At 42.0% G+C, this 22,880-nt stretch overlaps 1 protein-coding gene across 2 annotated transcripts in view; it reads right to left on the bottom strand.

The window, feature by feature from the left end:
* Nucleotides 1–22,880, bottom strand: part of TMEM245 (transmembrane protein 245) — an 88,443-nt gene that overhangs the window by 46,598 nt on the left and 18,965 nt on the right. The window contains exons 5-7 of one of the 2 annotated variants that reach the window (XM_020804914.3): nucleotides 15,138–15,332; nucleotides 6,967–7,136; nucleotides 1,942–1,965 (exon numbers count right to left, since the gene is read on the bottom strand). In XM_020804914.3, coding sequence (XP_020660573.3) covers nucleotides 1,942–1,965; nucleotides 6,967–7,136; nucleotides 15,138–15,332 — 389 coding nt within the window. The remainder of the gene's footprint in view (nucleotides 1–1,941; nucleotides 1,966–6,966; nucleotides 7,137–15,137; nucleotides 15,333–22,880) is intronic. The other variant, XM_020804915.3, reaches the window with a different exon arrangement.

Genomic DNA, 22,880 nt, shown 5'->3' with positions numbered 1-22,880 from the left:
CAATGGTAGGAGATCATATGTGGCACAAGACCATAAATGCCTGAATTAAGGTATTTCAATCAGCAGAAAGTTTTAATTTTAATCTGTCACAGAAATAAAACTCCAGTTTGCTCAGAAATAAGCATTTTTAACATATTATAAATCCACTGTCATTTTTAAAAAGCAAGATATTCTCAATGTGTTGTTTTGCAATGGAATATTTGGACACCATTGCACAAGATGTATGTAAGGAAACACACAAATGTGTTCTTATTTCAGTGAAGACCACACTGAAAACATGCACAGATGGAAAAACCTGCATCAGTGGATCCAGTAGGGGGTGGTTTCCTTCCTTATGTAGTGCTCACCTACTGGCAACAAGACATTCTCCTTCTCTTCCTTTCTCAACAGCCCTCTAGCTCATCTGAAACACCTCTGTGCAGTTTTCCATCCATCCTGAGCAGCTATGTAGGGTGTATGGGAGCTACATGGAGAGAAGATATGGCCTCCTCCCGGAAATGCCTTCTAATAGTGTATACTGTATACCCAATTGTTTCCTGATTAGCAGTCAGCAATTATGAAGTCAACAAAAAGTCCACTCACTGCCCATTAGTTACTTTTTACAGCACTGGCTCAACTTGATTCCGAAGTGCATGTTAAACTTTACACAGTTTAGCTGTCAACTGAATTTTCTTTCCACTGCCAGAAATCTGGGGAGTCAGTACCAGAAGAAACAGATCAACCACCTATGGAGAAGAGTATCCTGAAAAGTTATACATGAAAGGAAATAGAAGAAACCATAGTCACATGGACCATCTCAATGCCTTAAAAATGCTTGGGGTTTAAGCCTGTGGTGTCATAAAGTAAGATGTGTAACTTGCACCTACGTAATTTCAGAAATTTTTAGTTATCTGTTACAAGTTACAATTTTAACACCTTTCTCCACCACAAAAAGAAAAACTTCTATGAACTGAAACTCTACCCTCTCTTTTTTTCCCTGTCTGACACCCACATAGTTTAGAAGCTAACAATGGAAACCTAAGGTAATTCTGTTCATATTCTGCATTTTTAAATGACATCTGCAACAGTGAGAAAACTTTACCATCATGTTCTCTTTTAGAAACACTCCTTTTCCAATCAGGGATGATGGATGCAACTACAGGATTGAATTCTCAAGTGAAGGGCAAGGGATATCTGTGAAAGAGGAGTCGTGAGTTTGGGGAGGGGACTGTTTCCCTCGCCATTGCTTTTCCTCTGCAACCCTCTTCCCTGCTTTGTCAGGAATGTTTTCTGGGCAAGTGGGGAAAAGCAGATGAGGAACAAGGAAGCAGCTGTAGAGGAAAAAACAAGAGGAAGACAAAGAGTCAGAACACCCTACTCTTGCTGTCTTAATTCTCCTTTCACAATGCTGCATTCCTATTTACACTTCTGGAAATAATCAAAGGCATAACAGTATAGTTCTGAAGCCTGTATATGAGGGTCATATTGGCTGAAATCCAGTAGTAAGTCACAATTAGAGCAGATCCATTGACTCAATGAAACCTACAGAGGAGTTGGCTCACACACCCCCATTGATTTGATAGGCCTCCTCTAGTTGCAATTTATTAATGGATTTCAGCCATTATTTTATCTTAATATTTACAAATATTTCATATCTATGTAATTGGTTACCACCATAAGCTACATGGAGCTTGGTGATCTCCTCTGAAGCTAATGGCACATTCACATTTAAATAACTGGTACACAACGTGTGCCAGAGGAAATACATGGCACTGAATGACCTTCTGTAGCTTAAAACATGACCTGGAATGTTAGAACAGGTATGATACAAAATAAAAATCAAGCTATGTTGCAAAACAAAACAAAAAAGAAAACTACACTCCAAACACACAACAAACACTCTTCATGCTGAAAAAGAGTATAAAAATATATTAATTGTAAACAAACTGACTTCTTATTTACCTTCTTATTAAGCCAATGCCACAGCTTGGGGAAAGGAAAGTGGGAAAACAGAGAAGAGAAAAAGACAAGAAGACAGGGAAGGATTATTGGAGAATGCAATTGTAGTGAAACAAAACACACAACATTGTTCAAGGAATGAAATAAAACCATTCCAGACTCAAAGGCTCATCACAGTAGGAAAGAAGTGGCATAGAAAACTTTAAAACAAATAAATATTTAACCAGAAAGAAAGCAAGGTGTATTTAGAAGACCACAGCACAGCTGATTGACACTAGTGTCCTTGAGCTCTAATTTGATGTCTAATGTTAATCAATCAGATGCAGACATTTTACATACAGAGGACAAATTGTGGGAGGCACTGTCTGGAAATAATTTTTAAAAGGATTCCATTTATCAGGGTGGAAACATTTTGCTCTGATTTGAAAAAATGAGCTATCAGAGATGGGGAGATAAATGAATACGCCTACAGACCAATGAGATACACGGAGCTACAAATCAGGGCACCACCAGCAGGAAGCACACAATGCTTGAAGATTTCCTGCTTCCTGCTGCTGAGTTGCTGATACTATGATATGCTACAGAGAATACAGACAGACACATACCTGCAGCAGATTCACCCACTGCTGAATGGTTACCCAAGATAACCTTTTAGATCATGTTTTATACTCTCAGGGAAGGAGGTTATAGTTGCTAAAGATGGACTGGTAATTCCAGGCCATGATGAGTACTGAAATCAAGGCAGACAGTTATGCCAAGAAAACAACTGATGCTGAATTAAATGAAAGGATGTCTTGTAAATACACTTGCCAAAGGTGTATTTGCAATCCTCCTTCCTACTCAAGCAACTTTATCAAGCACCTTTTCAAACCTTTTTAAACACCAGAGACTGCTCTTGCCAGAAAAAGAAAAACGCATAAGGTACTTAAGAAAATATCATGCAATACACCAATGTGGTTCAAAACACATCATCATCCTGTGGAAAAGCTCTCCTTACTTTGGACATGAATACTGCTTCTGATAACGAACTCCTATGCTGAGTGAATGCTTGTGTAAAAAAAAACCAGACCCAAAACAACCACACTTTTTCTGGCAAAGAATTAGCACTGACCTCCTTTCCTCCAGCATTTTGTTATCATTCTCTTCTCCCTATTTTTACCATGTTCGTACACCAGTATTATGGAATACTCCTTGACAAACTCAGGATCTTGAGAATTTCTATCCTTATAACTATGGCCTGCTGTTCCTCACTACAGAGCAGAATAGCTGTGTCCCCAAGATCCTTCCTGTAAAACGTCCTCCACTGTTGATTTAAACACAAGTGCAAATGACAGTGGCCAGTGGAGCACGCACGCCCCCCCGGAATGGAAAACCAGAATGTTATAGATTGACTTTTGCTTCAGTTTACAGTGTGAATATTTTTTTTTGTATTTTGGTAGGTAGTTTCATAGTCCTCTATGCCCACCATTATTATGTGTACTCATACATTTCAAAACTCAATGTTCTCTCTCTAATAAACTGCTGAAATGATGCAGCTTCTCAAAGGATTTAAACAGTCTACTTCCACCATATTGTAAATGTCATGTATGTATGCTATAAATATGATTTCTCACAACATTATTTCCACCACATCTGCCATGTACTGAAAATCCCTAGGGTTTCAGGTTATGGCTGTCACTTTCTATATAGTATCGGAATACACACCACCATACATAATATATTTCACTGCCATGTGCAAGATAAATACAAATTCAATCTTTCCTATACTTTTTTCTTCATTTTTCTGATTACAAAGAGCATAGTTTAGTTTCATATTTAACTTTGATGGGATGTTGTCTGAATAATATATTTTTAAAAGTTTATGACCTCTCTTTAATTAAGAGTCAGTCATAAGGAAATTATGTTTACATCACAATTGTTCTCTTTGTTACTGTTGTTTACTGTGGTTTCCCAATTCCTTCCCTCATTTCTCTAGCCGGACTAGCTGTACAATATGACATGAGGGATAAAATAATAATAAAAACAATCAAAAAATCTGGCCAGAATTCTGTTGGATATTAGTGAATGTGCAAAGGCAATTGTGTGAATGATTTTTGCATTTTGCACAACAACCAAGCATGCAATCAACAGCCCACAAAGGTCTGACAGACATGTTATTATACACACGGGACACCATTTGCATGACTCTCCTTGTACATGCAATAACATCCAACAAGATTCTGGCCTCTTATCATTACAGGACTCAAAATCTATTCATTATAAAATCTCTGTTGAATTTATAACTTGAAATGTGGTGTTTGTAATGACCCTGAAGAGTCTATCACAGTACCAAATTTCACAGTGATTAGATAAAATTTGCCAGGCACAGGACATTTACAAGTGATGGAAATAGACGTATTTTTGTTTCCCACTTCAGTGTTTGCTCCGGCACATCATATACTCTATCAACTACTGATATACTTTGTTCAGGTCCATTGGGAAAGGCAACCCTTCATTGATTCCGTGATGTTCTAAACAGCAATTCAAAACTTAATAAAATTTTCTGTTTCCTTTAAAGCCTATGACAGCAATTCCTTCAAAAGTTTATCCTGAAGCTAAAATGCTGCCAGTACCCTTGATATTTTGGAAAGGAATTTGCTGCTGCTACATGCGGTGGGGAAATGTTTAATTCATTAGATGTGTGTTCATTAAATACAGTAATTCATTAAATTGTTTTGGAATTAAGAGTGAGAATGTGGGTTTTCATGCTGACCTCTAGTGGCACATCTTTTGCTGATTCCTTCAAAAGTGATCCTGTCAAGCACTGCCCCCACCCCAACCCCCCGAAGGACTTCAAATCCCTCGATACAGCTTTTGGATTGGGTTGAGGAGCTCCTACATAACTGGAAAATGTCAAGTCCTTGGTATTAAGAATTGTAACACCCATGGAGGCCAAAAAAGCCAACACTAGGAACCAAGCTTTCCCAGTAGTGGCCTCTTCCCTTTGGAATGAGCTTCCTGCAGGGATTCACCATGGCCATCCCTCATAGTTTTTAGGAAACTAAATAGGAGAGAATTATATAAAGCAACCTTCTACTAGTGACTTGAAATGATCAAATGGGTTTTGTGTTTCTATTTAAAGGTAGGTTTTAGCTAGCCAAAGTGTTTGTTGTAGTTTATTGTATTTTTATAGTATTTATTACATGGTGGGGGCTTTTGTATGGTTTTATTGTATGTAAACCACATAGTGATAATACTAATGGGGATGTATAGAAGGTCGAAATAATGAATAAATAAAGAAGAAATAAATATTTAAAGTGAAAACAAGTATCAGTTGTCATACTTTCTCAAACGCTCTCAACTGCACTGCATCAGATCTCAGGCCTTGCTGCGCCTGCATTGTTTAATACCTATACAAAAGATGGCACTTGTGTGTACACAAACTGATACATTGTGTATGGAGTAAGCCCTAAAATTTCTATTGCATTTTATCAGTTAATGGAAAACCACCCTGAAAATGTTGAGTTGAACAGCAGCATAGAAATGTTACAAACATAGATCAGATTAGAATACAAATGTTTCACTAATGCCTTTTATACCTGCAGTGGCTAGCCAAGTACTACAGCAAGCAAAATGTATGCTGCCCTGTGCATGGCAGCTATCTTTTATCTTTCCCCATTCTTTTATGGTCTGCTATAGCATATTTCACAATTAAGGTTAACAGGCCCGCCATTCTAATTACTATTTCCCACCTTCTGAAGAAAGGAGAGTGAAGCCCTGAGAATGGTGTAGAGCAGTGATTCTCAATAAATGGTACATGCACTACTGGTAGGACACAGAAATAGTATGCACGAGATAGCGCATTTTATAATATAACATAATGGGACTGTTACTTTTGTTTGGTCATGCTTTAGCCACAGCAATAACATAATTAACAATGATACTACTGGATTTTTATTTATCATCTGTTTCACCACTATAACAGAAGTAAAATTTATACTCAATTATTCCCATTACAATTTTCAGTTACTAGTGAAATTATTTTTGGTTTTTTATGTCTACTTCCAACAATAGTACTTCGATTTCAATGCACTTAAAAATTAGCACAAATGCTAAATATTGTAACAGAAAATCTGTAAACATAAATGTCCTTCTTGGAAAAGTGAGTTTTTTTTTCTTTCTTTCATGGTGGGACGGTGTGGGTTCTTTGATAGATGAGTGCAACACATTATAGGAAATGTTCAGAACTACTAGTCTCAAGAGAGGTGTCTGAGACAGGAAAACGACAGCTCGGTGGTTTAGATATCTGGCTGTGAAGCCAGAGGTTGGGAGCTCGATTCCCCACTGTTCCTCCTTAACAGTAGCTGAACTCGATCCATAGGGTCCCTTCCAGCTCTGCAATTCTAAGGTGTGGAACTTGTTAGACTTTTGGACTGGAGATCAGTGGGGCAGAAATCATTCAATATTGTGGGGCATGTTAAGCCGCCTAGAGTGGTCGTATTGACTAGATAGGTGGGGTATAAATAGAATAAATAAACCAACCAACCAACCAACCAACCAACCTCTGGCCTACCAAGGTTCAGTTTTATTCCTTGATTATAGAAAACAGAAACTGATTTGGATCTCGTCTTCTGCAAACAGGAAATGCCTCTCACAAAAACAACTCTAAGTAAAGGCTCACAATAGCAGAATTGGGGAGATGATTTTGCCAATTATTTCTTTTTCCTGGATCCTCCATAGCCTCCAGCAGTATTCCAAAAGGTATTCAAATTCTCCACAGAAGGTTTTCAGCATGCATAGAGAAAATCACTGAGCAATCATCTCCCTTCCTTACTTCCCTTGGAGGGAACACTAAATTCCACTTATAAGAACTTAGGATCTAACCATAGAATGTAAGAACACAAGAATACTATCTATAACCTCAGAACCCTATCTGTTTAATTACCATCAGGATTTCAACACTAGTATATATTCACAAATGTAGATACAATTGTATTTCTAAGCAGAAATAGTTTAAACTGGAGAAGTTTAAAAAGTAACTTTAAATACCTTACTGTCAAGTTTTAGGATGACTCTTCCAAGCCCCTTGATTGGCCTTGGGGCAAGAGCTTCCTGACGCTCTCTCACGAAGTCCTCCAGGACATGCCACCAACCGCTGCAGTGAGTCACCAAGAATGTAATTACTCCAAAATGGACCACAATTTTTTTGACAACCCACACTGTAACCATTAAAAAAAAGAGCAATTAAGGAAGGAATTACTGTAGCAACATTGCAGTACTCCAAAACACCTGTATTTTGTTTGCTTGCTTGTTGAAAAAAAAGGTTCAGTCCAACTGAAGCAAAGATCATACAACCAGGACTTTCTGAACACATATCATATCTCAAATCTTTCCAACTGATTGTTTTAATAAGGTATAGTCAGTAGTTAAACAAATTTGAGTAGATTGAGCAATCTATAGACCTCTGGATGCTGCATGACTACACCCCGATAACCTCTCAGTAATGGGTGTACTGACTATATCAAAGAAGAATGGACAATTACCAGCATCTGGAGACCAATATACTGTATTGCCAACATCAGAGCTAGTCTCAGGCAGGCATATATCCACTGAACTGTTCATCTACCATGAATCAACCAAAATCAAAATGACAATAGGCATTCAAGGCCTCTTTCACTTAGGCCTCTTTCACTTCAATTAATGCCTTTTGAATGGTTTTTATTCAATGTTTATAGTTAATAGATCAACCATAGAGCTATGTTTCTCCTAAAGAAGAATGTGTCATTGCCAATTTAGCAGTAAGATTTCATCATGGCAAATACTCTCTGATATTCAATGATTGTGCAAGATTTAAATCCAATGAAATTTACTGGGAAGTTCTGCTTTCTGGTGGCCACATGAAACAAATGCAAAGGGGCACGTTTAAAGATTGAGTAAAAACAGTTCAATAAATCACAAATTAAGTAATAAACAAACCCCAAAAAACAGAATTAGATTTTGTTCCAAAACGTTCCCTATTAAATAGTCTAAAAAACTTAATTGTGTATTATAAAACTCTGACAGTTTCCTGCAAATAAGCCAATGTGTTCATAAAACTGTGAAGATCAAGGAAAGAAATGGGATTTCAGTTCCTCTGAATCCTAAACAGGTAGTTCTGGGGGATATGAAAGTCTTTGGCAAAACTGAGAAAATGAAATTAATTTTCCTGCTTTTGAAACAGCATGATGCATAACTGCAATCCATTGGACTGGAGCAGGAAGATGTATCACAAACTAAAATAGGAGAAAATTAAAATTTGATTGAATAAATGAGGAAGAACGGAGGAAGATGTGGAAAATGAGATTTTTAAGATTTATGTCAGTGAGAATAATTTTTTAAAAAATGAGCTTAAGATGGCATTTAACACCTACAAAATTAAATAAAATTAACGCTAGTTATCTGAATGTCTGTTGGAAATGTAAGAAGGAAATTGGAACATACTTTCATATCTGGTGGGAATGTGAAAAAGTACAAAGATTTTGGAAACTAATCTTTAAAGAATTAAATGACATATGTGAAAAAATATAGAACTTAATCCTGAGATTGCTTTGTTACCAATATTTGAGAATGTGGAATATGATAAGATGACTAAAGAATTGATTTATTAACAGCAGCTAGACTAATAATAACCAGGCAACAGAAATCAAAATCTGAATTTCGAATGGACGAATGGTACAATGAAATATGGAATATAGCTTTAAATTGTAAGTTAAATTGTAACCAAAAGGTTAAGAAAGGAGAGATGAAAAAGAATAATTTTATGATATATGGGGCAGATTTTTGGAATATGTGCCAACAAGAGGAAAAGGGAAAACTCCAAATCAAGAATCAATGCAGTTCTGGAGGACAATAAAAGCAGAAGAATAGATGGAGGAAAAAGATTTTTGGAAGAGGTCCTGTCTATGGTGGTGGGGAACACAGTCTATTTGTATTTTGGTTTATGTATTTTATGTTTAAAAAAAAATAAATAAAAAAATTGATTGTTAGATGTCCAAATTGGCATATTTTGCTTGATAAAGATAGCAGGATAAATGTATTCTCGAAGGCTTTCACAGCCGGGATCTGATGGTTCTTGTGTTTTTCTGGCTGTTTGGCCGTGTCCTGAAGGTTTTTCTTCCTAACGTTTCACCAGTTTCTGTGGCTGGCATTTTCAGAGGAGTTAGAACTCTGTGTTCTTTTGTTGAATTTCTGTTTTTGCCTGGCTATGTGGTCCACCATGTCTTTTTCCAGCTTTCTGTAGTAGAGACTATCGATCTTGTCCCGATCATGACTTCTCATTTTTTGGCTGATATTGAGGTGTAGGAATAGTAGTTCTTTGCGTGTGGAGTCGTTTTTTGTGGGTTGTGTGGATTCTTTCTTGGAGGAGGGCATGTTCCAGGTGGTCATAGATGTGGCTAGCTTGTGGGAAAACAAAGGCCCTTATTGTCCTGAGGATGGCTGGTATGTTTTTTGTCTCCGCGGCGTAGTAGAAATGTTAAGGAACATAGTAGGTGTGCTCTTTTGCTTTGGAGTGTTTCCAGTCTCTGGGTCTGTTTGACTGTTTCCTCCCCGTAGAAGCGTTCGATGTATTCTCGAAAGCTTTCACGGCCAGGATCTGATGGTTATTGTAGGTTTTTCGGGCTGTTTGGTCGTGTTCTGAAGGTTTTTCTTCCTAATGTTTCACCTGCCTGTTAACATATCGGGATCCAGTTTTGTTAGTTTATATAGTCTAGGGCAGTGTTCCTCAACCTTTTCTGTAGTGCGGACCGGGGGGAGCCTCTGAGGGAGGTGGGGCGGCCCCTTGCGCTCGCGCATTCCCCCTCCCGCCCGCCCCTGTACACACTTCCCTCCCCACAGCTGCTTTGCGCGCGCGGGGCGCTTGCATGAAAGGGGGAGGGAGCGCTCGCGCTGGCAAGCGTGCACTACAAAGCAGCTCTGGAGAAGGGAGTGCATGCGGAGGGGGCACGGGGAAGTCTGTCCGCGACTTCCTGGCTCTTGTCCACACCCACACCCCTCTGCTGTTGCTGCTGGGAAGAGAGCAGCCGGAGCACCCGGCCATGCTCTTCCCTCCCGGCTCTGGTCCACCCCCACCCACCCGCTGCCGCTGCCGCTGCCAACGCAGACCTCCCGCCCGCCCCTGCACTCACTTCTCTCCCCGGGCTCTTCCAGCCCCAAACTCCACTTCCTCACATCCCACAGGAGGTGGGTGCAGCAGCTCCGGGACATGGCACCGAGCGCGGACCAGGAAGATCGCACCCATCGCCTCCAGTGCCCGCGACATCAGTCGCTGCCAATTACTGAGGCCGAGGCCGCTGTCACCCCCTCCCCCGCCTTCACCATGGAGAACCACGTGCGCGCTCTGCGCGCGCCTAGCTACCAGCACTACTCAACAGCAATATCGCCCCTGTCAGACAGCTGCCTAGGCTCCTCCTTCTCCTCTTTGCAACCTCCTGGATCTTGCCCACTCCCACCCCCTCCACTGTCGCTGCTGGGAAGAGAGCAGCCGGAGCACCTGGCCATGCTCTTCCCTCCCGGTTCTGGCCCACACCCACTCACCCGTCCCCGCCGCCACAAAGGCAGACCTCCCGCCCGCCCCTGCACTCACTTTCCTCCCTCCAGTTGCTTTGCGCGCGCGGGACGCTTGCATGAAAGAGGGAGGAAGCGCTCGCGCTGGCAAGCGTGCCCGCAAAGCAGTTCTGGGGAAGGGAGTGCATGCGGAGGGAGCAGGGGAGGTCTGTCTTTGCAACCTCCTGGATCTTGCCCACTCCCACTCCTCCACTGTTGCTGCTGGGAAGAGTGCAGCCGCAGCACCCGGCCATGCTGTTCCCTCCCGGCTCTGGTCCACCCCCACCCACCCGCCGCCGCTGCCGCTGCAAAGGCAGACCTCCCGCCCGCCCCTGCACTCACTTCTCTCCCCACAGCTGCTTTGTGCACGCGGGGCGCTTGCATGAAAGGAAGCAGCTCTGGGGAAGGGAGTGCATGCGGAGGGAGCAGGGGAGGTCTGTCTTCATGATTTCCTGGCTGTTGCCCACCCCCATCCGCTGCTGCTCCTGGGAAGAGAGCCACTGGAACACTGACCATACTCTTGCCTCTCGGTTCTTGGCTACCCCATCCCCCTCCTCTGCTGCTGCCGGGAGGAGAGTATCCAGAGCACCTGGCCATGCTCTTGCCTCCCGGCTCTGGCCGACACCCACCTACCCACCCACCCCCGCTGCCGGGCCGCAAAGGCAGACCTCCTGCCGGTCCCTGAACACACTTCCCTCCCCAGGGCTACTTTGCGCACACGGAGCTCTTGCATGAAAGAGGGAGGAAGCACTCATGCTGGCAAGCGCGCCCGCAAAGCAGCTCTGGGGAGGGGAGTACATGCGGGGGGGGCAGGGGGAGGTTTGTCTTTGCAACCTCCTGGCTCTTGCCCAGTCCTAACCCACCCACCCCCCCGCTGTCGCTGCTGGGAAGAGAGCAGCCGGAGCACCCGGCCATGCTCTTGACACCCGGTTCTGGCCCACACCCACTCACCCGCCGCCGCCGCCGCTGCCACAAAGGCAGACCTCCTGCCCACCCCTGCACTCACTTTCCTCCCCACAGTTGCTTTGCGCGCAGGGGCGCTTGCATGAAAGGGGGAGGGAGCACTCGCGCTGGCAAGCGTGCCCACAAAGCAGTTCTGGGGAAGGGAGTGCGTGGGGGGGAGGTTTGTCTTCGCTGCCTCCCGGCTCTTGCCCACCCCCACCCCCTCTGCTGTCGCTGCTGGGAAGAGACCAGCCGGAGTACCCAGCCATTTGCTGACTCTGGCTCTTGGCTACCCCCGCCCCCGCCGCTCTGAGTGCGTGCGGGGGAGGGGGGCTGGTGGGAGGTCTGTCTTCACGGCCCGGTCAGGGTCAAGCCCTCTGGTCTAGGGTATAACTTTTGTAGTACTGTATGCCATCTGACTAGTTATACATAATTCATAATAAAAACAACAATATAGATATTCCGAAGGGTACATAAATCTCTTACAAGGGCAGAGGGAAGAAACATTCCTTTTGTTCAACAGCTCCCCTCTTGGATGTCGGAATTACACAACTGCTCTGCATGGAAATGTAACAGGCTAGCAGAAGATGGATGGAGAGCAACATTCCACGCATACAGCAGCAGCCCATTTCGTTCCTGCATTGTGTTAGACAATGCAAAATCTCCACACCAAGTATAAACAGCATGGCAAAGGAACAGCCTGCTTGAGTTGAAATTGGGCCATTATATTTGAAATCATTGATAAAAAACAAACACTTACATTTTAAATATTTCTGCACTAGCTAAACTTTATTAGAATACAGTGGTGCCTTGCTTAATGAGTGCCCCGTTTAACGATGAATCTGCATAGCGATGAGTTATTTGTGATCGCAAAAGCGATCGCATTGCGATGTTTTAGACGGACAAAAATCGCTTTGCGATGATTGGTAAGCGTTTCGCTTACCGATTTTCGCACAGTGATGTTTTAAAAACAGCTAATCGGCGGTTCCAAAATGGCCACCGGGGGGGAAAATGGCTGCACGCCGTGTTTTCGCGCCCTTTCCTCGCTTACCGGGCAGCAAAAATGGCGGCCGGATGGAGGATTTCTGCATAGCGGTGAGTTTTAGGCGAAGTCTACTTTGGCAAGTAATAGCTGTAATAAATGAATCTGAATTTTACTAATGAGTCAGTTGATGCAGGTTCTGATGGTTGGATGACAGTTACAGATTACTGGTGGATGCAGGAGGATGAGTCTGAAAAGGGAAGACCTCTGCTTTCTCTCCAATATAGCCTGACTTTTCACTGCATATTCACATCAGGCACTGCTAGGATTTTTAAAAACTAAAAATAGTAGATGCATAGGTCTTACTTAATTAGCAAGTCAGGGCATTCAATACAGATACAGTGGTGCCTCGCTTAGCGATCGCTCTGTTGAGCGATGAAATCGCTTTGCGATGGACTTTTGGCCATTGCAAGAGTGATCGCTTTGTGATGGCCCCTATGGCTAAAATTCGCTTTGCGATGATCGCAGGGAAGCGATCATGGCAAAGCGAACTTTTTTAAACAGCTGATCGGCAGTTCCAAAATGGCCACTGCAAAAAAATGGCTGCCGCTGTTTTGCCTCGCTGTAGAGGTACCCAAAATGGCCGCCACTATGGAGGAAATTTGCTTTAAAGTAAGTTTTTAGCCCATAGGAACGTATTAAAAGCGTTTTAATACGTTCCTATGGGCTTTTTAAAATCGCTTAGCGATGAAATCACTTAGCGATGTTTTTTCCGGAACGGATTAACATCGCTAAGTGAGGCACCACTGTAATCTAAATTCCAAAATGTATCTTTCAGGGTCCTATCATGTGAAAGTTCAATGAGTTATTTATCCTTTTTCAAGAAGACAACTTTGGGACATCAGCTGCAAAGTTTCAGTCCAACTTCAGTTTTCTTCAGCAGAAAAGCTATGAACAAGTTTTCTACATAGCAAATACATGCTTAAGATTAGTTTTAATCTTATCTGATTTACAAATGAAACAAGAGGTTCTGTCAAAAGCAGAAAAATATTCATTATTCTCTGCTGAATGGAGTTATCTCCAGAATTCCATTTTCCTTCTGAAAGCCATGGCTATGTAATTAAGCTCCCACCCCCACCCCCCACTCTACCCTGCAGGCTTAAGTTGATTCATTCAGATTGCCAGGCACAACAATGAGGTATGCTCATTATGCAAGTCTGTCCTTGTTGATCATATGATTTGCTAGTCCAGACTTCTTGTATGAAAGAAATCTACATATTTCTTCTTTGCAATACAAAAGCTTGACAGTCAATGAATTTCTATTTCAAGCGCATATGTTCAGAATCTATTCCCAGTATGCTCTGAAGTACTTCACCTAGTTATTTGCCTACCATTGTTTTACAGTGTATGAGACAGTTATCAGATGCAGAACTGGGAGCAACTAGTGTTTTTTTAACTGTCTTACTGTAGTTATTCTTTTGTCACTTTTTGCACCCTTTTAAGGAGAAAGGGGAGGTAGAAATATTTTATATAAATAAATAAAGAAGGTGGCCAGCACTATGTTCCAGTGGACAGTGATGAAAGAGCCAAGTTTAGACTACAATGTAATGCACACGCTAAGGGAAGTGAAAATATTAAACAAGGATTTTTAGTCTAGGGTGTGGTGGTATGTGTTAAGGACAAACAGGGAATGAAATAGCCCACAAGATAAAGGACCACAATTTAACCACAAAACGAAGTGCCATGGTGAACTGGGGGTGCAAATGGGGTTAAGAACTACTGAAAATATATACTGTATAATTTTGGTATATAATATACATCAAGACGTCTGACAGCAAAATATGAAAAATGATTCTCCACTTTCCCACTTTCATACCTGGAACAAAGAATAATACAGTGGAACCTCTACTTACGAACGTCCCTACCTACGAACGATCCAACTTACCAACAGCTCCGTTCGCAAAATTTTGCTTCTACTTGCAAACGGAGCTTCAAGATACGAACAGAAAAAGGCAGGGGAAAAGGCAGGCAATTCAAATTTCTAACTGTAGGTGGTGCCGAGGCTGCTTCTTTGTGCTGTAGCTCTTTCGGCAGTTATAGTGTGTGTCGCAGTTGGAAGCTTGGGAGAGCCTCCTGCTTCGGAGTGAGCCTGTGTGTGTGTCTGCAGGGAGGTAAGCTCCTGTTTTCTTCTTTAAAAAAACTGTTCTAGGTGGGTTTTGGTGTTTCTGTGCTATGTTGTTAGTGGCTCTGCTTTGGAGTGAGTATGTGTGTGTGTCTGCAGGGAGGGTATGTTTCTGTGCTCTGCTTCGGAGGAGTGAGTGTGTGTGTGTGTCTGCAGGGCTCTGGAGTTTTTTTCCCCTTCTTAAACCTCAGCAACGGAGGTGGCTCTAGTGTTTGTTTTTTGAGTCTTTTTCTTAAAGCCTCAGCAACGGAGCACCTTCCGACTGGGCTTGCTGTGCTCTTTTTATTTTTTTAGTGATTTTTCTTCGGCCGGAACAGATTAACCGATTTTCAATGCATTCCTATGGGAAAGGGTGCTTCTACTTACGGCCACCATTCCAAAACGGATTAAGTTCGTAAGTAGAGGTTCCACTGTACTAGTAATATATGATTGGTTTTATTTGATCCATCTTCTGCAAGGTTCTTATTGGTTTGGGGCCTTTCATCTAGCTGAACCTGTTCTACCTTCCAATATAAGAAAATAGTGAATAACCTGCAATTGGTATTGGCAGCAGCTGAATTATCCAGAGATTTGACCAGATCTGCACTATTACAATGGCCCATCCAAGCAGGATAAAGTAGATGTCACTGGTTTTCTTCTTTTTAAGAAGTGTTCCAATCACAAGTTTCTGTCTGCCACTTGGAGTGGATGAGGATGATGAAGAAGGGTTGTCACTTTCTACAGGTCCTAAAAGGAGTGAAAATGTCATATTTTACATATTCAAGAACAAATATTTTCTGGTGTATTAGCAAACTTGAACTTGAACTGCTGTTCAGAAGGACATTGATCACAAACATTTCTAGCATTATTGCCGTTCTGGAAGGCTCACTGTCAGTCTTATATAAAATTTATGCAAATGTTGATGTCTGTAATAGTCCACTATCATTCCCCACATACCCACAACTAAATTTTAAATAAGCATTTCCTAATACAGAAAAAAAATCAAAGTTTAAAATTAATATTATTTCCCACTGAATAATTTTAATGAATTTGCTTCAATATTTAAATGTATAGGTTGGCTCAACATGCAGGAGATTTCTGTTGAAAAAGCCTAGTGTAATCCAGGTACACCAAAATATTAAACTAGTGTTCTCCTATTAGCAATTTATTTGTATCTGTTCAGACATTACTCCAGACAATACACCAAACCATAGTTTACAATCAGGGGGGAAAAAGAGATTACAGTAAAAAAAAGAGATTGGCATGGGTTTGCCACCCACAGCTTGGCATGATGTCTGAATTTATAAATCACTATGGACATTGACCCACTTCCAGCTGTCACGCTATCTAGAAACAGAAGTAATGAACAGGCAAAAAGAAAAAGAAAAAGAAAAAAAAAAGAAACCAGACAAACAGCTCTATACCCATACCTTCAAATGCTCGCTTCTGCAAAATAGAGATAACATCAAAACACAGAACTGTATTCTGAAAACAGCACTGCAATGGTGTGCAAAAAGCTTACTAAGAATACATTCTTCATACAAATAAGTTTTGTTTTAACATGACATAACATAAAAATGTATAACAAACAGCAGTCCTCAGATAAATGGGGGATAGAACCCCATATGAAACAGATCAAATAGTCTCAATGCAGTGAATATAGCAGTGTACAGATAGTTTCCAGGTAAAACCTAGCCAATGTCCTTGAGCCGTAACTTAAACAGAAAGGAATAATTAACTGCATCCAATAAGATTAGACAGGTGAGTTTGTTAAAAATTGGGTTCTACGCTGCTGAATTAATAAACTAATACATTTGGCCATCTGTCTGGTGTAAGTTTTATTCACACCTAGCAGAAGATTGTACAAGATTGCCTTCTCTGCCCATCTGGTAAGACTAACAAGGACCGATTCCAGGTTTGAAGAGTGAATGGCATTGTACACTGCACAATAGAGAAACATATGCTCCAGGGATTTTATGAACCCGGAGTTACAAGGGCAGAGCCGTGTTTCCAGAGGTTGCAAATTAAATCTACCATATAAAACATTGGATGGAAGTACAGTACATCTGGCTATGGCGAATCTATGGCACACATGCCACAGCTGGCACGCGGAGCCCTTTTGCAGACACGCAAGCCATAAGTCGCTGGATCGCTACTCCCCCCCCCGCACAGCCAAACCTGAGAAGGCAGCTGCAGCCGCGGTGCTGGCACTTCAACAGGCAGATCTGGCGCAGCAGGCACTGGCAGCGGATCCAGAGTGGAGTCTCCAGGCATCTCCGTGCTGGGATTCCCCCTTCTGCTGCCACTTCTGGTTCCGCTGCTGCGGCACACCACCCACTGCTCGTCCCCCCCAAGTTTGGGCACGCGAGCCCAAAAAGGTTCGCCACCACTGGGCTAGGGTGAAGGTCCACCATTCATGTGGGTTCTCTATGCGATGTAGATAAAAGACTGATTTATTAATATATAATGGCAATTGTAAGATTTAAAGGTAAGCATACTTTGCGGGCTGCCACAGTAAGTTGCCTCCTGATATCCAGGAGTCTCTCTTTCAGCAGTCTATAAGACTGAGCAAAAGGTAGAGCACTTAGGTGGTCTAGGGGAGGGGTCCCCAACCCCTGTTCTGTGGCGTGAGCCGGACCGGGCCACAGAGACAGATCTCCCACCCCCCGCATGCACTCCCACCCCCACACAGCTCCTTCGTGCGTGCACGCGAGTGCCCCCACCCCTTCGCAAGTGTGCAAGGGGCCTCCGAGCACCCCCCCGCCCATTGCACATGTGCCTTCCTCGACTAGTTTGTGGAGTTTAAAAGGTTGGGGACTGGTCTAGGGAGATACCCATGGTTTGTGCCTTTTGTATGAACAGTTTTAAACCGGGAGAATGTAAAGCATTAGACAAGACACCCATAATTAAGGGGTCATCAATGTCCACAAAGTGCCTCGACTTACAAACGTCCCTATCTATGAACACTTCGACCTACGAATGGCTCCGTTCGCAAAAGTTTGCATTGACTTGCGAACGGAGCCTCGCCCTATGAACGGAAAAAAAGGCAGGGGGAACGGGAGGGAAATTCAAATTTCCCCTACCTTTTTTTTGTTCCATTCAAACCGTTGGTGGTGAAGAGGCTGCTCTTTCTCCCCAACAGTTAGGAAAAGGGACCACTCTGATGGCAGCGGGGAAGCCCTGGGAGACCTCCCGGGGGTCCCCACCACTGCGATCGAAGGCAGCTGTTACCCAGCGCCAGGAGGCTCGAGCTGGCCGGATGCTTGGCTGCTCACCCTCGGCTGCAGCGGAGACAGCAGAGCACCAGGAGGCTCGAGCTGGCCAGGCACTTGGCTGCTCATCCCTGGCCGCAGCAGAGGCAGCGTAGCACCGGGAGGCTTGAGCCAGCCAGGTTTCTTTGGCTGCTCACCTCCCGGCTCACCTCCTGCTTGCTTCTCGCCGCCCTACACCATTTGAATTTCCCACCATCGGCCCACAGAGGATGGCACAGAGCAAGTGGAGGGCAAGCTGGGAGGCGAGCGACCAAAGAAACCCGGCCAGGCTCAAGCCTCCCAGAGGCAGCAGTCACAGGCTTCGGACACGTAAGGTGCTCCTTTTTCCTTTTACAAAAACTGTTCTGAGTGGGTTTTGGAGAGTGGGTTTGAACTGGGGGGATTATGTTTCTGTGCTGTGTTGTGTTGTTTTGTTTTTGGATTTGGTTTTTGTTTTTCTGTTTTTTGGGGGGGTTTTTTGCAGTCCCAGTGTGGGACTTGCTCTGTTGTATTTTTATTTTTATTTTTATTTTTTATTTTTGGAAATGCTGGAATGGATTAATTCCATTCCCATGCATTTCAATGGGAGATGGTGTTTCGACTTATGAACTTTTCAACGTACGAATGCCGTTCCACTGTATTCTTTGCCAATATTTAAAGTGTCTCAGCCATGTTTGTGTTCCCAATCTGATTAAACCTGTTTCCAGGCATAGAGCTGCATATGCCACACAATGAGGCACAACAAAGATATTGCAAAGAAAAGTGGCCTTGAATCTTTCCACCGAGGAGTTAAAGGCATCCAGCTAGATCGCTAAGCCATACAGCCTTGTCTTTGAACACCCGTAGGGCAGCAGGAATAGGTGTACTGCCCCATACGTGAAAGAAACAAAGTTTTGCTTGCACTGTCAGCTTTACCGAATTAATAATTGTGGCGTTCGCACCTTGTGCCCCTGCCTGACTTCCCAAACACAGAGCACACGAAGGCAAACCAATACTCCTATTTTACCCGCTGCCACCAGTTAATCACTAAATCAACATTAATTATGGAAGGACGAAGATGAAGGTCGAAACTTCACTGTCTTTTAAATAAAACTTGTTTATTGATTACAGGTTTGATTATTAATCATAGGTAACTTCTACAGGTTTATTAATCATCAATCTCAACCTTCTATTGGTTATAACAGTTCTTATTCACTCTTCACTCTAATCACACCTCAGATCTCCCAAATATCACACTCTATCTCTCCACTCTCTCTCCCTCCTGACTCACTGAGTGTTCACTCTCTGGCTCCACTTCTTTATTACATATCTCTTGGCGCCGCCTCTTAGCAACATTAGCCTGCAACATGAATATGCATGACTGCTTAACATAATAAGGGTGAACGCTACAATAATGGATTTGCAATGTCTAGCCTATGAGTTGCGATAGTGAAATGTAAGCCCTATGTATTTAAATTCTTTTACCTGCCGGATAGTTTTCCAATGGAATATCCAAGATTGAGACTTCCGGCTCTTACTGAATATGACTAGTTTAGATTTGCCATAATTAACAGTTTGTTATGGGAAAGATAGTTAACACAGTTTTCAGTTAGACATTTAAGGCCAATCTTAGTATGTGATAGTAGTACCATATCGTCAGCATATAGGATGGGAACTGCCTGGGAACCCAGTCTAGGACAACGACTAATAACCTCCAACAAGGAAGGAGCAAGATCATTGATGTACAGGTTACACAGGGTGGGGGTAAAGACGCAACCCGGTTTAACACCCCTATTCATGAGAACCTGTTCAGAGAGGCTGGATAAACAAATGCGGCATGTGTGATCCGTATGCAGTCTCTGGATCAATAGTAGCAATCTCCTAGCCAACAAGAACAGATGCACAGGTTAGGCTCTCCACTGTTTTAAGATTTTAAAAGGTTGTTTTATTCACATATTACTATTTGAGCAGGAAACTGATTGCTGGTGTACAGTGCCAGGAACAAGTCTGAGTCCTTAGCCAACAAAGTTAGGGCATTTTCTATTTTAGTTCAGCTTAGTTTTATTTTTATCTTTTTTTAAAGTAAACAGACGTACTATAAGAACCATAGAGCTACAGTCTCTCAATGGAGGAGGTGCTGATAACTTGTTTGAATGTAGTCCCGAATTTAACCGACTTACTAATGCCCACAGCTGTGGGGATTTTGTTTTACTATTGATGTTTTGTTTTTTACTCAGCTTACATCGAATTTAAGTTCATGCAATGTCTTATCTAAGTAGCAAATTTTATCCATTTAAAAGATTCTCGACAAATACAGACAAAATGAAGCTCTACAGTGGACCTCTGACTTACAGAATTAATCCATATTGGAATGGTGGCTGCAGGTCGAAAAGTTTGTAGGCCGAGGTTCCATTGACCTAAAATGCATTGAAAAATGATTAATCTGTAAGCAGCTGTTTTTGTTCCATTTTGGTTTGGGTTTTTTTCGGTCTGTAGGTCGATTCTCTGGCTGCAAGTCGAACCTAAATTTTGCAGCCAGAGAAGTCTAACTTGAAAAGTCTGTAAGTGGAGCTATCTGTAAGTCGAGGGTCCACTGCATATGTTCTTTCTTTCTTTCTTTCTTTCTTTCTTTCTTTCTTTCTTTCTTTCTTTCTTTCTTTCTTTCAGAGTGTTGCATGAATTAAAATTATGGACATATGTGAAATATAGGTAAAATTTAAAACAAATAAAAATGCTAAGATAATTCGACTATTTTTGACCAGAAGCAGGCTACTTATTTTTATTTATTTATTTATTTATTTATTTATTTATTTATTTATTTATTTATTTATTTATTTATTTATTTATTTATTTATTTATTTATTTATTTATTTATTTATTTATTTATTTATTTATTTATTTATTTATTTAACTTATATGCCACCCACACTACCCGAAGGTCTCTGGGCGTTATTTGCTAAATCTTCTTTTGATACATATTGTGGGGCATGAATTGCATGCACACGTGCTACATTGACTGGATTTCTCCACAGTCACAGGAAATGGATCCTGTATCCAAGTAGCCCCATTTTATTCAATTATTCTTGATTTTACTGGATTTTTCTTGATGATTAAATAAATACGTTGCACTATAGAGGTAGTATAGCTCAGTGAGGTCCACAGCCTGGATGCAGAGCTAAGGGCTGAGAGTTTGACTCCCCACTGTGCCTTCTAGTAGAGGTGCCAGCCAAGATCATCTAGAACAGTGGTTCTTAATGTTTTTGAAAGAAACACCCTTTGAGCCATTGAGGAAGTTATCATTGCCCCCTCCCTGCAGTGGCAGCACTGGATCCACTGCAAGCACCAGCTGCTCTCAATCTGCCTCCCGGAACTGCTGCCAGTACCGTGGCTACAGCTGCTTTCTCAGGTTTGGCTCGCTCCATCGCCCCCATATCGCCCCCCTTCTGTTCCTTTGCCCCCACGTCACCCCTTTTCATTCCATTGCCCCCCTGAAAAACAAAATCGCTCCCTAGGGGGCGATATTACCCAGGTTAAGAACCACTGATCTAGAACATGCATGCTAGATGGGATAACAGCCCCTGACACTTGTGTGCACTTTGGCAACCTGCACTGTCCCAGACCACAACCAAAAGGAGTCACTATCAAACCACCTCTGAGTACAGTGGGGTCTTGACTTGAGAACTTAATCCGTATTGGAAGGCGGTTCTCAAGTCAAAATGTTCTCAAGTCAAATCTGCATTTCCCATAGGAATGCATTGAAAACCATTTGATCCGTATCTGCTCTTTTCCGTCCATAGAAACTAATGGGAAGCTGCTATTCTGCCTTCGACCACTAGAGGGGGATATTTTGTTTCTTTTTTTCTTAGGTCAAGAAAGGTTCAGGGAAGGCAGGGAAAATACAGTCCAGGCAGTACAGTACCAGGCAGTCTGAAGACTGTCTCCCAATCCACTCTCTAAACGCTGGGAGGAGTGAGGAAGCAGACAGGCACCCTTTTCACTGGCCAACAGTTAACTGAAAGTTCAAATTTTGCACTTTCCCTGCCTCCCACGTGGTTTTTTTTCAGTTCTTAACTCAAATCTAAGTACTTAAGTCAAGTCAATATTTTCCTATCAGAGCGGTTCTTAAGTCAAAATGTTCTTAACTCGAGCCGTTCTTAAGTCAAGACCCCACTGTACTTTATACCTAGAAAATGCTGGGACGGTTGTGATCAGTAAGAATTGATGTAACAGGATATAACTGCTATGTTCTATAATAAATGTTGATTAAGACAAATACAAAATGAATTCTACACTTGTTACTGGGCCAGTTACTTCCAAGACTTACTCTTCATTCCACTCCCACTTACATGGAAGAAAGTTCCTGTGAACACAGTGAGGTTTAGTTCTGCACAGACATGGACAGCACTGCACTGAGAATGAATTTGGGCCTGCTTGATTTGAATATTATTACTTCAAATTTTGAAAAAATCCCAACATGGCAGACTTATTTTCTTTTCCATGTTCTGTACAGGTATGTTATATTAATGCACATTTGAAGTTTCAAGCTATGGTTTGGCATTATAATCTAAAATAACTCATTTAAAATCTACCAAATGGTCACATCTCAGATATGTGTCTATCAATGTTTCAGAATGAAAATAAAACCTGAGAAACATGAGAGTTTTATTTAAAAAATAATATGCAGCTTTTCTCACACCTCAGAATTTTTCAGCTACATGCTGTGAAATATTAAGATTACTGGGCAATGTATGTTATATTCTATCAAGGCACATCCAATTTATAATTCCATCTGATTACAAAGAACAACTTGTAGAAAAGTTCATCAACAACTGTAAAGGGCCCATCTATTAGCATTCATTTTATTCTACCATTGTTATTTTACCATTATTATTCTACCATTGTTAATTTATGACAGAAGTTCTCACATTCTTTATAGCTCAAATACTTCTACTAAAGACCTGCACATCAAAGATACTATCATCACCCAGTGACTTTCTCACCAACCAAAAGCAATCTCTGCTATCGCTTGATGCCATGTATAAATATTTGCCATTTTATTTCTCCT

Source organism: Pogona vitticeps, chromosome 6, assembly GCF_051106095.1.
Source record: "Pogona vitticeps strain Pit_001003342236 chromosome 6, PviZW2.1, whole genome shotgun sequence".
In the NCBI taxonomy this organism is placed as follows: domain Eukaryota; kingdom Metazoa; phylum Chordata; class Lepidosauria; order Squamata; family Agamidae; genus Pogona; species Pogona vitticeps.
Note: the sequence above shows the minus strand (reverse complement) of the source record. Positions and strands in the feature narration are given on the sequence as shown.